Source organism: Triplophysa dalaica, chromosome 1, assembly GCF_015846415.1.
Source record: "Triplophysa dalaica isolate WHDGS20190420 chromosome 1, ASM1584641v1, whole genome shotgun sequence".
Classification (NCBI taxonomy): Eukaryota; Metazoa; Chordata; class Actinopteri; order Cypriniformes; family Nemacheilidae; genus Triplophysa; species Triplophysa dalaica.
Genome location: NC_079542.1, coordinates 27,121,735 through 27,139,610, shown reverse-complemented (window position 1 = coordinate 27,139,610; position 17,876 = coordinate 27,121,735). Strand labels below are relative to the sequence as shown.

At 37.1% G+C, this 17,876-nt stretch overlaps 1 protein-coding gene across 2 annotated transcripts; it reads left to right on the top strand.

Moving 5' to 3' along the window:
* Positions 1 to 1,057: 1,057 nt before the first annotated feature.
* On the top strand, positions 1,058 to 17,222 carry si:dkey-9k7.3 (circularly permutated Ras protein 1). 2 transcript variants are annotated; one of them, XM_056758439.1, is made up of 20 exons: positions 1,058 to 1,188; positions 1,725 to 1,811; positions 6,182 to 6,274; positions 6,481 to 6,573; positions 6,700 to 6,780; positions 6,872 to 6,969; positions 7,051 to 7,251; positions 7,349 to 7,399; positions 7,487 to 7,576; positions 8,497 to 8,648; positions 8,857 to 8,938; positions 9,188 to 9,312; positions 9,461 to 9,545; positions 10,362 to 10,468; positions 10,666 to 10,775; positions 10,954 to 11,065; positions 11,549 to 11,689; positions 11,777 to 11,870; positions 15,619 to 15,663; positions 16,864 to 17,222. In XM_056758439.1, the coding sequence occupies exons 2-20, from the start codon at positions 1,733 to 1,735 to the stop codon at positions 16,957 to 16,959; spliced, it is 1,935 nt and encodes a 644-aa protein (XP_056614417.1). In that variant the 5' UTR covers positions 1,058 to 1,188; positions 1,725 to 1,732; the 3' UTR covers positions 16,960 to 17,222. The 2 variants fall into 2 exon arrangements, with proteins under 2 accessions (XP_056614417.1, XP_056614425.1); XM_056758447.1 differs by lacking the exons at positions 11,549 to 11,689; positions 11,777 to 11,870; positions 15,619 to 15,663; positions 16,864 to 17,222 and adding an exon at positions 11,364 to 11,531.
* The last annotated feature ends 654 nt before the right edge of the window (positions 17,223 to 17,876 follow it).

Sequence of the window (17,876 nt, the reverse complement as noted above, 5' to 3'; positions counted from 1 at the left end):
CATAATAAATCAAGTGAAATGACACAATAAGTATTGAGCACACTTTATTTAATACTTCGTAGAAAAGCCTTTGTTGGTGATTACAGCTTCTAGACACCTCTTGAATGGACCGACCAGTCATCTGCATTGCTCAGATTCTGGCCCATTCTTCCACACAAATGGTCTTTTAATCTTGATGGTTCCTTGGGCCTCTTTTATGAACTTTGATCTTCAGTTCTCTCCATAGATTTTCTCTGGGATTTAGGTCAGGTGATTGACTGGGCCATTCAAGCAGCTTGATTTTCTTTCTTTGCTGATGCAAGGTCTTCCTGAAGTTCTGCCCGAGTGGTTCTTGGCTCTAGGAGAACTCTCCTGATTATTCTTTGGACTCATCGGACAGGGATTCTACGTAGATGACATGATCGTGGCAGGTTTATTGTGAACTGATGCGCTTTCCATTTCCAGATAATGGCCCCCACAGTGCTCACAGGAACATTCAGCATTCTGGAAATGCACCTATAACCATTGCCATCAAAATGCTTTTCAACGATAAGATTACAAAGATCTACAGAGAGTTCTTTGCTTTTACCCATCATGAAGTCTTTCCTGTGTGCCCCCAAGGTAATGAGAAGCCTTTATAGGCCATCAATTAGGACAAAAAGCAGCTGATATCAATTGGTACTGATAGGGGGCAGGGTTTCTCTCTCAATACTGACAGATTTAAGGTGATCTCCTGGCTTTCTATGCCATTTTGCACCTTGTTACCTTAATGTGTTCAATACTTATTCCCTGTGTCATTTCACTTTATTTATTATGACTGAACTTGTATACTTAAATGTTCTGATTTCTTTGTATGAATTCAATATTTGGCTACATCTGGTGGACATTTTGTGTCAATAGCCCACTTAGAAATCCCCTTACTGATAAAAATGCTGATGTGTCAAATACTTATTTTCCCCACTTTATGTAAAAGAGGAAATGAACCAACCAGGCACCGTTTAAATTATCCCAATCGGCACAAAACATTTAAGATGGTTATCTTGTTTTGTTTCCGTCTCAATTTTTTTTTACCTTTGTTCTAGTCATTCACCCACAGTTTCCTGACTTCCTGTATCTCCACACATGCTTTCAAATGTGCACAGCAGGTCTAGAAAGAGAAGTAATGTTGGTTTTCTGTGCCAGCTGAATGGCAGACACATCACTTTGAACGTAAGTCTTTATTCGAACATGTTATATACATTTAATTACTGCATTGCTCTTATAGTTTGTATTCATCTATAAGGTTTATAACATTTGGATGTTGTCCTCAGAAATGAAAGACTTTTAAAAGGTTTCTATCAGTTTTTAATCACATTAAACTCATTTAACAACCTTATTTACAAGAAACGACATTGATGAATGTCTTTTTCTAGTCTTTGATTATTTTATTATGAAATAAAATGGGTTTCTTCGGTGTACTATTGTTAACCTTGGCTGTACCGGAAAATCAACAACAGATCAGAAAGTTAAATCATTTTTGCAGGAAATGAAAGTCTTTGAACGCTTTAGGTAGAATCCTGCCTGAACTACACAGAGACACAAATTATTACCTTTGTACACAAAATAGAACAAGTATAATGTTTAGTGTTTTCATGCTGAAGATGTTCTTTTAAATTGTGTGGACATCACAGGATTATTTTTAACATTTGATTGTAAAGAATGGAACTTAATCTATATGTTTAATCGGCATAATTTTTTTCTGTCAGCCATAGAGATGGATTTTGCATGCAGTCATGTTGTATGCAATTGGAGGTCTGAGAGCTTAACAGAGGATGAAAATAAAGTACTAAATAGTAAGTCATCATATGTAAATATATTGGATTGGATTTATTAGACAATGTAGTAAAATACACTCATTTGTCAAGGATAAACACAAAAAGTTCAAATAAAACTTATTTCCATTGTGGTCCTTCACAACTTCACTACTAACTATGGTGACAGGTTATCTTGGTAAACTACAATAATACAAATTCACCCAACATCCTAATACACATACATATACATCATTCTAAAAACCAACTTTTATCTTTTGAGATAAAATCGACTGCATTTAAAACATTTTTGATGTTCACAGGCAACATATTCCACTGTTTAGCACCTGAATATTCAAAAGACCTACTACCTTACATATTTTTAAAACAACATAATGGAATATCCATCAGACTCTGCCTAGTATTATAAGTATGTATCTCATTAACGCCAGAGAAATATGAACTAAAGTAAGTAGGAGCTCTTTTATTCAATATCTTATGTATGAATGTAAGATGAATATTCAATATTCTCAGCCTCCCCGGGAAAGTCTATGCCAGTGTACTGGAGAGGAGAATTTGGCCGATGGTAGAACCTCGGATTCAGGAGGAACAGTGTTTTTCGTCCCGGTAGTGGAACCCTGGACCAGCTCTATACCCTCTCCAGGGTGCTGGAACGTTCATGGGAGTTTGCCCAATCAATCCACATGTGTTTTTTGGATTTGGAGAAGGCGTTCGACTGTGTCCCTCACGGCATCTTGTGGAGGGTGCTCTGGGAGTATGGGATTTGGGACCCTTTGCTAAGGGCTATCAGTGCCCTGTACGACCGAGCAGGAGCTTGGTTCGCATTGCCGGCAGTAAGTCAGACTTGTTCCAGGTGCATGTTGGACTCTGGCAGGGCTGCCCTTTGTGCCAGTTCTGTTCCTAATTTTTATGGACAGAATTTCTAGGCGCAGCCAGGGGCCGGAGGGTGTCGGGTTTGGGGACCACACGATTTCATCTCTGCTCTTTGCGGATGATGTTGTCGTGCTGGCCCCATCAGACCAGGACCTTCAGCATGCACTAGTACGGTTTGCAGCCAAGTGTGAAGCGGCCGGGATGAGAATCAGCACCTCCAAATCCGAGGCCATGGTTCTCAGTCGGAAAAGGGTGGCTTGCCCACTTCAGGTTGGTGGAGAGGTCCTGCCTCAAGTGGAGGAGTTCAAGTATCTTGGGGTCTTTTTCATGAGTGAGGGAAGGATGGAACGGGAGATTGACAGACGGATTGGTGCAGCTTCTGCAGGAATACGTTCGCTGTACCGGTCTGTCGTGGTGAAGAAGGAGCTGAGCCGCAAGGCGAAGCTCTCGATTTACCGGTCAATCTACGTTCCTACTCTCAGGGTGGCTGGGCAATCCCTTAGAGATAGGGTGAGAAGCTCGGTCACCCGTGAGGAGCTCAGAGTAGAGCCGCTGCTCCTCCACATCGAGTGGGGCCAGCTGAGGTGGCTCGGGCATCTTTTCCGGATGCCCCCTGGACGCTTTCCAGGGTAGCTGTTCCGGGCATGTACCACCGGGAGGAGACCCCGAGGAAGACCTAGGACACGCTGGAGGGACTCTGTCTCCCGACTGGCCTGGGAACGCCTCGGTGTCCCCCCGGAAGAGCTGGAGGAAGTGTCTAGGGAGAGGGAAGTCTGGGCATCCCTGCTTAGACTGCTGCCCCCGCGACCCGGCCCAGGATGAACTCTCAATAGTTAACCAATTTAGATATTTAAAATGACATATATCTACATGTGTAAAACTACTAAGGCCAATAACTACCCTTTTCAATTTATTTTGGGAACTTTGTAATTGATCTGTCCAAGCACGAGACAACTCAGACATCCGTGAAATACATGCATATTCAAAATGACATTGCAAAAGACATGTTGCTAGTAGTTTCACACTTTGTTTAAGTAAAAAAACTGATATATCTGGCAAGAAATTTCATACTGGCATTCACCTAAACCAAAGTTGCCATACTTGCGCCACTCAAATCAATATCAAGGACACAACCCAGATAATTAAAAGTGGTTCTATCTGCTATAACACAGTCAACTACCCTAACAGACATATTACATGATTTACTAAAATTTCTGTTCGACCCAAATAATATTGATTCTGCTTTTCCTAAATGTAATGACAGTTTATTTTCAGATAGCCAGTGTCTCACCTTACATAATTCCTCACCTAACAACAGTTGTATCTTACCAACATCCTTATCTGTAACCAGTAGAAGAGAGTCATCAGCATATATAAATAAATTACTCTAACAAACAGCCTTCATGTAATTTATATGTAAAAGAAAATAAATATAAAAATGACCTGTTAAATATAAACATTTAAAAACATCACAGGTGATATGGCATTTAACTGAATCCTTTTCAGTTTTTTCAGAGAAACAAAATATCTCGTTACACAAAACGACAGTATAGTAGAGGTAACTAGATGAAGGTAAATCAGTATCAAAACCTTGAGATTTTAATTTGTGTACTTGTAAAGTAAGTATTTGTCTCTCTCTCTATTTACTCACTATGTGAAAACTTGTAAAATAAAAAACTGAAGTTGAATGTTGAGATCTGCATTCGTGAACAAAACTCACAAATCTGTCTGCGGAATTTGAAGTTGCAGAAAAATAGTCACAAATGTGTAAACTGGCATTCACAAAATACATTGGCAGATATAAATGTATTGCACATATTTACACGTTTTCCTAGATTCAGATTCGAATTGCAATCACAAATAGGCTTCTACAACCTCTCAAACCTGTCACTGCAGTTTCAAATCTTCCCGCCTTGACTTTTGCTTCTACTTTCGTGATAAACCCGTTGCAAAACTAACTTATGCACTTGAAAGCTCACAGGAGAGAGAAGGAGCGGCGTTTGATGACGTCATGCGGCTGAGCCACACTGCCCCCTAACGGCAGGAAAATCACAATGAAACGATCTAGCAAATAATAGTTCAAAAATGTTTTAACGATACTGTTTTCCACTTAAGCGAAACCATCACACTTATGTATACTATCATGAATACCTATTACATGATTTATACTATCTTCTATAGATAACATTCCTAATATTACTCTGTATTGGCCTACTATCAATATTTTGTTGTGTACTATGGTTTGTTTAAAAATATGCCAGGCTGACTACAATGCCACCATAAACAGTATTGAGGTTGTGGATTTAACTGGAAGTTGTTTTATTCATGGAAGGTTTGGATTTTTTACAGATGAGCTTAAAAATATTTAATCAATATTTAGTGTACAATTATTTACTCATGTGTAAAGACTGGATAGGATAATGTATCCGGTCGGTTGTTATCGCAGAATAAACCCAGTTTAATACTCAGTGTAATACAAGAACTGATTCTATTTAGGCAGATAAAGGAGCCTTACACAATGACTGGCTGACTGTATGTTTTCTGTTTTTTAATATTGATAATTATCATCAGCAAACTTGCTTCAGCTAAATTAGATTATTAATTAGGTTGCTAATTTATACATCACCCTTATCAGATTCAAGATTTTTATTGTCATACAGTATATACCTGAAATTATATTTTGCCGATGTGGTAGAAAAGCAATAAAATATATAATAAAGGACAAACTAAGAACAAAGATATGCTACAATAAATGTAAACAACAATAAAATTGAAAAAAAAATTTTTTGTAAAAAAACATTGTCAGTAAGTAATATTTTAGTAAAGGAAAAAGTATTTATTGATTTATAGTTTCACCTTAAATTAAATACTGTATTAGTGATTTTAAAAAACTAATTTCATTGTGATTTTCCTGCCGTTAGGGGGCAGTGTGATTCAGCCGCATGACGTCATCAAACGCAAATTTTGCAACGGGTTTATCGCGAAAGTAGTAGCAAAAGTCAAGGTGGGAAGATTTGAAACTGCAGTGTTTTTTGTAAATGCTAGTTTACACATTTGTGACTATTTTTCTGCAACTTCAAATTCGGAAGACAGATTTGTGAGTTTTTTCCACGATTGCAAATCTCAACATTCAACTTCAGTTTTTTATTTTACACGTTTTCACATATGGGCTGTGAGTGTACATAGTGTACAGGTACAATTACTTACTTTACAAGTTCACAAATTAAAATTTACATCCAGTTTTGCTACTGATTTACCTGGGGCAAGTTTCTCAATTGTAATATCTGCTGGCCGAAACAATGTTCAATATTTGATACCTTTTACATTTGAATCAAATTTTAAATGTAATAATTAGTAAAAAAATATGAAATGTGTTATGTAATGTCAGGTTTGCTTTTGGACATTCAACTCTTGGGACATTATTATATTTTTTTCATGTTTTGCTTTTATTGCATTTATTATTTTACCTCTTTAAAGAATATAAAGACTTGTTCCATTTCCTTTCACACATTTTGTAGGTTCTACTCCCACTCTGCCCTGTGGTCTGACCAGAGCTCAGTCTGTTTTAGAACATCCTTACGACAACCGTGTTTGCACAGTTCAGAAACCAAGTGAGTTTGAAAAGATAAAAACCGTGAAATGGTTTATTCTCTTTGTATATGTGAGCTGACACGAGAAAGTGCATGAAATTGTTCTGATAAATCAAAAGATCTTTGAGAAATAATTTCATATATAAGTGCTCCATACAGATTAGGCCTCTAAGGTATATGTGTGCTTGTTTTATATAGGCGTTTTCATTTTAAATATTTTTTTACAGTTTCATCCTTGGTTCCACCTCCTGTACCACCCCGTAATATACAGCAGAAACATATACTGCCAAGCTCTCTTCCACCACCAATACCACCAAGAGGTGAGAAAACACATCCTTCTTATCAAGCATGCATTTAAATTGTTCCATTATGCAAAGCAAAATATTGTCACATTATATATTGAGCTCAGTAATTCATTAATTGATTTTGTGTATGGTTCTTCTCAGGCCTCGAGAAAAACGAAGAGACTTGTCTTAAAGCTAATGTTAACGTAGTGTCACTCAAAGTGGGAAGCCTTGTGGACATTAGTAGGTGTTGCTTATGCTGCTTAACACTCTTTTTAAAATCATAAAATAGTTCTTATTCAAATGTTGACAACCTCATTCACTGTCTCATTAGATTCTGCTATACACTGCAACCAGAAACCAGTGCACTGTGGAAAATGCAATGCCATCATGTCCTCTGCAAGCAACCCAGAGACACACCAAAACACTACAGTGAGTTATAACAAAGTTGCGCTTTTTGTGTTCGTCAGATATCTACATTTATTGTGGCTACTGCCTTGTTTGTTTTTCTAGATGTGGTCCTGTGAGTTTTGTGGTGAAGAGAATGTCTACCCGCTGGGTGCGCTGAAGGGAGGGCGCGTCTCTCTGCGCAGTCCTCCCGGCAGGGATGTTCTTTACATGGATGATGATGATGAAGTGGATTATGAGAATCTAGACAACATGCTTATTGTCTTCTGCGTAGACATTTCCGGAAGTATGAGCGTGACGTCTGAGGTGGTGATCTTTTTTCTATTTTAGCTTTAATCTTGTCCCACTATTTTGTGTAAGCTTCCTCCTTTAATAATCTGGATATCTCTTTTTTTTCTCAAAGATCTGTCCTGGTAATACCATGCGATCACCCACATATATTTCACGGCTGCAGGTAAAAGGAGACTTTTATACTCTTTGCTTTTAACAAACTCTTCTTGTCTCCTTTTCTCCTGTATTAAAGTTTCCCTCCATGTTTCAGGGAGTCCAGGAAGCTCTTCAGATGGTTCTTACCTCCTTACAGAAGACCTCACCTCATCGAAGAGTGGCACTGGTCACGTTTAATGATGAGGTAAAAACATGTGTGGGAGTAGTCATAGAGTGACATAAACATTACATTGTAGATGTCAAAAAAAGTAATGACACCGTGGAGCAGGAAGAATTTTTATGTCGTTTTACTGTCTTATACGTTTAGTTTCATTTGAATAATTATAAATGTCATAGCATTGAATGAGTTGCCTGTATTTTAAGCATAAGAACATAGCATGTTAGTACCACAAGCATTAGAGGCTTTTATCACCTGTAAATCACCTTTTGGAGAATGAGGAATCACAGACATGAAGGAGAGCAACATTCCTCTGAATCCAGATCTTTGCAGTTTTGTAATGTTTAAGATCTTGACCAATGTTTGCTGAATTTTTCATTCCTGTTTAAGTTTTGAGACACCTTTTGGTTTGAGAAACTCGTCATAAAGAAAACATGAGAAACAATAACAAAATAGTAGCAAAACATAAAAAGCATTTAGGGAGGTAAATAAAGTCTCACCTGACCTGCCAGAACTAATGCTATATGCTTAATTTTTTTTTCAAGCATGTTCTTAGAGTAGTTCATCATCAAAATGAACATTCTCTCAGTATCCACACACCCTCTTGTCATTTCAAACCTGTATAACTTTTTCTTCTGCAGAACACAAAAGAAGGTATTTTGGAAAACCGTTGGTCCCCTTTGACTTGCATTGGTTTGTATCTATACAATAGAAGTCAATGGGGACTATCAGTTTTTGGTTATCAACATTATTTTTAAATACCTTCTTTGTGTTTTGCGGAAGAAAGAAAATCACACAGGTTTAAAATGACAACATAGGATTACTAAATGATGACAGAATTTTAATGTGGAAGGTGAACTATTCCTTTAATTTCTAAATTACCATAGGAGAGAAATGTGAAACCGTTTCCTGATATATACATTTTTGTGTGCGTGTGTGGTTGTCAGGTGACAGTGTACGGGGATGGTCGTGGGACTCCTCTCTCTCTAAGAGATTGGGCACTAATGGACTATGACTATCTGAAGAAAGAAGGAGAGAATTACAGCACCCCGCATTGCATTGCAGAAACCATTCAGCCCCTTACTCAGAAAATCAAGGAGTAAGTGAGACGCTCTGCAACATTTATCATCTGTGTGTTTTTTGGAGGTCACATCACCTTCTGTACACTGATTTCTTTTTAGTGACTTAACAAGAATGGTAATTAAGCTAATGTGCCTTTTTATTCGATTAAATAGTGTCTGTAAATGCTTTATAGGATTTTATTTCTGTTATTTTTAGTATTTTTTTTGTTGTTGTTTACTCCTTAGACTCAGAGAGCATGGAGCAACAGCACTGGGACCTGCTGCACTGATCTCGGTTGCCATGGCATCACAGTTCACAGGGTCGAAGGTTTGTATTTATAGTGTGATATTCTGACAATTACACATTTATACATACTCCAATACAGGTCCTCCCCATTGTCCACAACAATAATTGAGAAGCCCCCTACTAACAATTTCTACTTGGTGAATAGGTGTATTTAATCTTGAGGCCACATTGGAAGTTTGTAGAGGTCCTCAGTGAAACACTATTTTAATGTCTGGGGTATAGAAGGCTATAACTACAATGAATAATAACTGCTCATTTTCTATGTATAAGGTCATAATTTGCACAGATGGGCGGGCCAACAAAGGCCTGGGCCAGGTAGAACAAGAATCTTCCCTTTGCCTCGCCCCTTCCCCTTATTTCTACAACCAGTTAGCCTGTTATGCTGCAGAAAAGGGGTGAGAAGCTGCAAAATCTCACAAAACTATCCAGTAAAATATTTTTTATGAACTTTTTTAGCATACATCATATATCTTATTCTGAAAATAATATACTTAATATTTATAAAAATGGCAATTAAGTCATGTCTTTTTGTGGTTGCACTAGTGTGATTGTTTCAGTGATGACCTTTGAGGGAGAAGACTGTCGCTTGGCAGAAGTTGGAAGGCTGGCTGATCATTCCGGAGGCAGAGTGAGTTATTGCTACAACTACAACTCATCTTGACATCCGCAGGTATCAGATTAGGTGGAAAAGTCTTATTTTGGATCATGTTTCAAAACCCAAGAGATAAGAATTTTAGTCACAAGTCCTTCACAGAAAGGGTGTTTTCTTTCACTAAATATGATATCATCCTACATTTGTCAAATGCTCACACTTTGTTATCCAACACAGCATTTATATTAAAACACGGTCTTTACTCCTTCTGTTACATCTGCCACACTTAAAGTACATCCAAAACCCAACACAACTCAACTTTATTTATATAGGGCTTTTTACAGTTTTCATTGCTACAAAGCAGCTGTACATGGAACAGATTAACTATAAGCAAAATATTAAAGTTAAATAAATAAAAAAACGGTTACTACAGACAGACACGTTGCCTGTATAACCCGTAGAGGATTAACCTGTTTTTAAAAGATACTTTGTGCTCGAAAGCCCATTTTGGAGAAATCGGCACATATATCAAATATCACCCACACAGTTTAACAAAGCGTAAGAGAAAACAATTTGTTTTCAGTGTTTTCCCTCCTGAGTTCAAGTGTTGTGCATTGAAAAGACGATAACAGGAAGCTGCACACATTTGCAGGTTTGACATCAGACACTGCAATAACAGCCATGTGTTTTGGTATGCATCACAAATTGAATACCAGTTTGCCAGATGGGTACGATTACACATATATTTAAAAGCAATTTAATATCAATAAGCAATCTATAATCAATATCCATCTGTAATATTAAATAATTATAATGCTTTTTATTAAAAAATATTCCACCCCTCCTTCACAGATCAATATTGTAAACATTGGAACGGTCGCTACAGAGATTCAGAGTGCCATAGCTGACAACGTCCTAGCAACTAGTGTCATGGCAACATTGCTGGTTCCTGATGGCATGTTAGTATCTATTAATAACCATCTCTTGGTTGTGACTAAACATTTGAATGCACAGTCAACCTAAATACACAATCGCAAACGCATACAATACATGCAGAGACATACATGCACTAGTACATGAATTCATCGTTCATACATACTTCTTCAATATTGTTTGCCTATTTCTCATGATTATTGATGTTTTCTGACTATCAAAGGTACTTCCCCTACGAGGAAGAGGATCATCGGTTAGTGAGAGAGATTGGTAATGTTACAGACAAGGTTGAGATCACCTTCCAGTTTGCAGTCAAACCCGAAAAAGTTGAGAGTAAGCACAAATTCATGCCACAAGCAAAAGATGATTTAAAATAGATTGTTAAATCATAACATAAATGTTGATGTCAACATAATTTTGGGGAGATTTCTACAGATTTATAAAGCTACGATCTAAAACTGAAGAATTGCTGTAGAATTAGAAATATCTAAGTACATCTGTACAATTTTAGGTTTTCAAAAACAGGACAGGGTCCCTTTCCAGCTGCAGCTGAGTTTTAGAACTCGAGATTTACAGAAAGTGACACGAGTTATTACTCAACAGAAACGAGTGACCACCAGCAGGTAAAATATTTCCCACTTGGTTAAAAATATACAGGGCAGTGTTGGCTTGCTCACCAGGAGACTGCATTTATTCATTTATTTACTTATTAGAAACTATTTATTAGAATGATCTTGCTTGTTCTATAAACAACAAGCACTGTGCTGTGTTTTACCTTTTCTGTTTTTCCTGTTTGCCCCTGTAAAGCTGCTTTGGAACAATGCACATTGTGAAAAGCGCTATATAAATAAACTTGAATTGAATTTAAATCAGATAAAAGTTACTTAAAACATGTATTTCAATGGACATTTGTTTTTAAAGGCAGAATTACTTCCAAGAATCCATGGCATCCATACATCCAGTTTTTCCCCTTCAGGATAACATACAAATCAGTGCCACAGAACCATTGATTATGATCCATATTGCCAAAACAAGGAATTGTGGACACAGATAGGTAACAATGACATAAATACCCTTTTTCTCCAACTCTCTTTCATTCTCTATAGTTGGGTTTGGGCGGGCAGCTTAAATATGTCTGTGCTGGGTGTACACTGTGCCCAGCTGTGTGCCAGGCTGACTATGGAGGGCAGAGTAAAGGAGGCACAAAGACAACTCAGAGCTCAGCAAGACCTTCTCAAAGACATCAGGTAATGCTACACATGATGTGTTCTGATTAGTGTTGTATGCATGGGTGTCTTTGTGTGTGATTGTGATTCTTTCGGTTAATCTCACAGTGAACAGAAGCCAAGCCCTAAAGAAGAGAGTGTCTATGGGAACTGGATCAGTACGATGAGTATGATCTGTGAAGACCTCACCACAGTTAACCAGGTCAGAACACATTCTTTATTCTTAATGGCGGAGTGTCTTTAAACCACTCCGATTTTAAAGGAAACGGCGAACTACTTTCTTCCGCCACGAATCCAAGCTCAGCATAAGAGTTAAACCTAAGCTACCGAGTCCAAACAATCACTTCTTTTAAATTTGCGCTGTGCTGAGAGAGACTCACCAAAGGCTATACCAAACGAATTAATGTGAAGTTAGTAATTTCATATCTTGTTTATTGTATACGAGTTTTACAAACAACAGAGAAAGCTTCACAGATATAAACATTCTGGAAAGGATAAACTGCTTTGTGTGTTTGTTTGCTAGCAATCTAACTTCTTAACTGCAATGCTCTCCTTGCTGGTCTTCCTGCAAAGGCTATCAAACCACTTCAGCTGGTTCAGAACGCAGCAGCACACCTCGTCTTCCAACAGCCCAAAAGGGCTCACCTGACTCCCCTTTTCATCTCTCTTCACTGTTTACCGGTTGCAGCCCGTATCAGATTCAAGTCACTAATGCTCGCCTACAGGACTATCACTGGATCTGCACCGGCTTACTTCCACACTCTCCTGCACCCCTAAACCCCATCAAGATCCCTGCGCTCAGCAAACCAGCGGCGTCTTGTATTGCCTTACCATAAGGGCAGTAAATCGCTCTCCCGCTCGTTCTCATTCACAACTTCTTCCTGGTGGAACATTTTTCCTAACTCTGTCGGTTCAACCACACTTAAAAACCATCTCTTCTGTGAATACCTGAGAGACAAATGAGAAAAAAAACACTAACCCTTTACCTCAACAGGTAGTGGTCTAGCTTTTGTTGGAACCAGTAACTTTGTATTGGCACTTAATGTATTATGGCTCCTGTTTGACATATCGCTTATTGCTTCTAAACTATTTGTAAGAGCTACCTATACAAATTTTTATTGTAACAGTTGCACACCCACAGGAGTGGTCAGGTGTTCATTTTCACTTTAACATTCAAAGTCTTGCAGGACCAATTGGCATACTTAATGTGGTGTACTGAAAATTAGCTAAATAAACCAGTAGACAATACTGTAAACATGTAAATCATTTTAATTACTTTTGGTTATAAAATTTAGCGACCTTGAAAATCGTTTTTTAAATAAATTTAAATTTACAAAAGGGACAATAAAAAACAAATAATAACAAAATGAACAGATCAGATGGATCTGTAACAAGGTGATTCAAGGATTAATATAAAGCTGAATACCAATCAACTACAAATAAAATAAAATACAAACAGGATATTATTATATGAAAAATAAATACAATTCTAAAGAAAAAAAATTAATAGGTTTCCTAAATAAACCGTTATTAAAAGGCTATCAAACCACTTCAGCTGGTTCAGAACGCAGCAGCACGCCTCGTCTTCCAACAGCCCAAAAGGGCTCATGTGACTCCCCTTTTCATCTCTCTTCACTGGCTACCGGTTGCAGACCGTATCAGATTCAAGAAAAAAAAAAAAAAACTAACCCTTTCTCTCAACAGGTAGTGGTCTAGCTTTTGATGAAACCAGTAACTTTATATTGGCACCTAATGTACTATGGCTCCTGTATGAACTTTCGCTTATTGCTCCTAAACTCTTTGTAAGTCGCTTTGGATAAAAGCCTCTGCTAAATGTCTAAATGTAAATGTAAATGTAATATATCTGACCGGCAATTTTTTTATTAACAGTAATTAGTGCTAGTCCAGTCAGTCTTTCTTGAGCCATGGAAGATCTCAAAAAGTTTTTCCATTCCATTTTCTACCGCTTATCCGAACTACCTCGGGTCACGGGGAGCCTGTGCCTATCTCAGGAGTCATCGGGCATCAAGGCAGGATACACCCTGAATGGAGTGCCAACCCATCCCAGGGCTCAAAAAGTTTTTGATCAGTTTAAATTTGGAAAGTCTCCATCGTTGAATGAACAGAATGTCATTGTAACGTTAAGAAAGCTGTTTCAACAACAACAACAACATCAAACAGCAGTTATTTAAATGTCAAACTAAATAACACAGCACAGCAGCGAGCCATCTGTACACCTAAAACATTAAGGCAAAATGATACTGGAATATAATAGCAAATACCCCAAAGCTAGGCTTATGTAAGTAATGTTAAACTGTAAACAGTACCAAAGTTATAAAACAGAAGCTTATTTTTATTGCTGATATATAATCCAGGAAAGTTATTTTTAAAACCAGCTGAGTAATATGTTGTGTATTATTTATTAAGACTGCAAAGCTATTTGCGGATGTTTCATTAAACATCCTTTCTTGCTTGCTTAATAAACTAGCCAGCTAACTTTAGCTTGCAAAATGTTTACTAGGCTAAGCCTATTTAGTTTATATTAATTTTCTCATATTACCTTTATCTTGGTGTTTTTTCTCTTCCTTGTTTTTTTTCCTTTTTCTTTTCTCTGCACCAGAAGGATATGTACTTCTTGACATTATTGAGTTGAAATCCTTCAATCAACTTTAAATATGTCAATCAGTAATACTCTAGCTCTGCATGTATCCTGCTGCAGCAGCCAGTTAACATATTGCGTTGTGTTTTTTTTTTTCATTGAATAATGCATTTTGTATAAAAAAACAATGTCAAGAAATTGCACAAGAGTACATGAATTTACATCGTTTTTTATATAATGTTTCAATGGATATGGGTAATGCTGTAAAGCTTTCCTGTAGCTCAGTGGTAAGAGCATTGCGTTAACAACGCAAGGTTGTGGGTTCCATCCCAGGGGATTGCAAATACCTATGTCAAAATGTATAGGATAAAGCAATGTAAGTCACTTTGGATAAAAGCGTCTGCAAAATGCTAAATGTAAATGTAAAATGTACTGATACAAAATCTTGGGGACCCCACGTGGGCCCCAAGCAACCGCTTAGTTCGCTTGTGCCTTTGGCCAGCTCTGTCTGTCATATATACATTTCGACTGACTTTCCCACTGTGCATGTAACGTTACTGGTACGTCTGTGCTGTTATGGTTGTGCACCGAAGACCCGTCAACTCGGAGAGAAAATACGAAGCAATACGAAGCAATATCAGGCCACTTCCTCCTCACACCGTGTAATACATTGCGGGTGTGAAAAATGTTAATCAGGGCTATTTTAAAAGCGATTTGAGCGTGCTCCCCAGGTAGCACACTTCAATTGTTTTTCACCGGGCGGAGTTAACACAAAAAGGAAGCATGTCACATAGTTTACTTCCGCGTTCATAAATAAGGTAGATATATAAAGACTGGGATAAAAGAGAAAGTGGTTTAGCGCATAGCTCAGTCAAATGTTTACAATCTCTGATAACCGAACACTTCTCCAGCGGCTCGTCGTATTCCTTTGGGCAGAGGTTCTTAAAAGCACTCGGTATAGTGACATCATGTACCTGGGAAGTAGAGGGCTGTAGTCCGATTCCAGCCTTTCTCTGTAGTCCTTGAAAAGGGAATTCTGTTAGACAATATCTCGCTTGGCACGAAACTTTGAGCTTTATCCTTTTACAGGTATTGTCTTACAGCAACATTACACACTAACTAAAGGTTGAAAATTGGGATCGCGGGGAATGGGACCTTTAAGGCAGCATACCGCAGCCTCTTTCACTTGTACAAACATCCTCTCACAAAACCTTAGATGTGTCAGTGACTCATTGTTATGTACTGAAACCTGCTCAGCCCAAAAAAGGCCTCAAGCATTACAAATAAATCATTGTGACCCAATGGTACGGTGCTTGTTACAAACTCAATGCACTTTTCTCATTCTAAACAGAACAAAGAAGAACCTGAAGAACCAATGAAGACATCTTCTACCGCAGTGAGTTTAAGATCTTTTTTCTTTTTGTGTGTGTACAGGTATAGCCTCCATTGTGGGGACTACATTTTTTGACAAACGTTCTTCCAAAAAAAATATTTTAACTGAATGTGTCACTTATTTGGTTCCCTTTGTAATCCTCCTAGTAGCATGGCCTTGTAAACTAACGGTACTTTTTAGTGGTTAACAAAATGTTTATATGCTCTCCTACTTGTAAGTCATTTTGGAAAAAAGCGTCTGCCAAATGAATAAATTTAAATGTTCATTTTAAAGCAATATCAAATGATTCACAGGTAATGACATACAACCATGAAAGAGTGTCCAAAAGTCATCTTTTGTGTGGAACTTTTTTATTACTGATGCACATACGAAGAGTTATTTTAATTTTGTTTTTGTTGTAGTTTGAGATTTGACTTTATTATGTTAATTTTAGTTACATTTATAGCTGTTTTGTTATGTGCTTTTGACATTGTTTTCGTAGTTTTTTATTATTATTATGTTCCTATATAACTTTAATTTATTTTTATTTTAGTTACATTTTTTGTGCCACAGCGTTAATATATTTCAGGTCATTCCTAAGGCAACATTTCAATCTTTTATTTGATTCCAATGAACAGAACTTTATATTAGAACTAGCCCCGATTGAAGCCAATTTTTTTAAGTTACTAAAGAAAGTGACCGAGAGAAAGCAAGGCTGTAGCCATAGGCAAACTTGGCAGTCACCCACCCACAACCACCAATACAGTCAATTTAATTGTATTTTCTTTATTCAGCCATTTAACGCTTTATTATTGCATTCTTTGCAGATATCTTAGTCACTTCTGTTAAGAAGAGTTAGAGTTTTAAAGTTTAATCATGAAAGGTTGTAAGCCCTCAAAGACTTAATTTCGTATAAAGAAAGCACTTCACCATCATGAGCACACCCTAACCCTATGACAATGCAATTAAGATTTCACCACATGTAAACAGTTGAATATTTGCCGTAAGCAAATTGAAATATTACCAGAAAGACAAACTAATCAAAAATATTATGACAGTGAAATAATGCAAATCTTTGACTGAAAATATGTGTTCAGTTGACATGTAGTTCAGTGTAAAATATATATATGAAAAATTTGCGATAACTGTATCATTATTCCAATCAATCACTGTGTAGATTATATCATACAAGTATAAAAGCTGTAAAAAATGTTTTCTCCTCAGAGTCTCTCAGATGAGGCGGCCAAAGTGGTTTACCAAATGAAGAGAGCAAAGAGTGCGGATGGAAAAGAACAGAAAGTTGCCACATTAAAGAACTGAGTTTTGCTTATATCATTTTTGTTTATATGTCAACAATAAAATTCACTGTAAATGGGGTGATGTCACAAACTATAAACATTGAATACACCTTTGAATATATGCAATGTGAAATAACTAGTATTTAAATAACTGAGCATTTCATGCAATCACAGCTTTATGTAAACACATACCAGTATGTGTCTTTGGCTGATGTGTTTTAAGTCATTTTATGTTGGGGGAATAGGCACTGTAATAATAAAAATAATTAAATGAAATCAAAATATTCACAGACTGATTGATCTATTTATTGTTCTCACATCACCTTACGAAACAGACATTAAATGTGTAGCCAAACAATTAAAAATGTGTCTGAAGTATGCAAATTTTTTAAAACATAAAGTCCGAGATGTGTTAACAAGACAAAAGGTTCAGAGAACTGGTTGAAACCAACCTCAAGAATGTTGTACGTGACTGACCAGGTTGTACTGATCACTTACTATTTCTTATCTCTTGACCTACTCTCTGTCTTGTCCTCTATTTATGGTTCTTGTAGCCCTGGACACGAATACCATAATTGAAGTAAAGCAATTATATTGGTCATATAAGCTGCTTTGCATATATGTACCCATAAACCTTGTGTTACCATTTGTTTCTGGTTAGTCTACTCATTTGAAATTACTTTATTTTTCCATAATGAAGTGTTGTTTTGAATGGCAGACCTTTGATTTCCTCCACATGTGATCTTAGGTAAGCAGTATTGTCATAATAGATCATAATAGTGTCAGCTATGTGACAGCATAAACAACTACTAATGTTCCTGCATGAGAAAAAGATCAATTCAAACATAACTTGCCCATAAGGTTTATTATAATCAAGCATGGAATCTCTGATGGAATCTTGTCTGGCAGGTTTGAACTCAGTATATCTTGAAGAAAGAG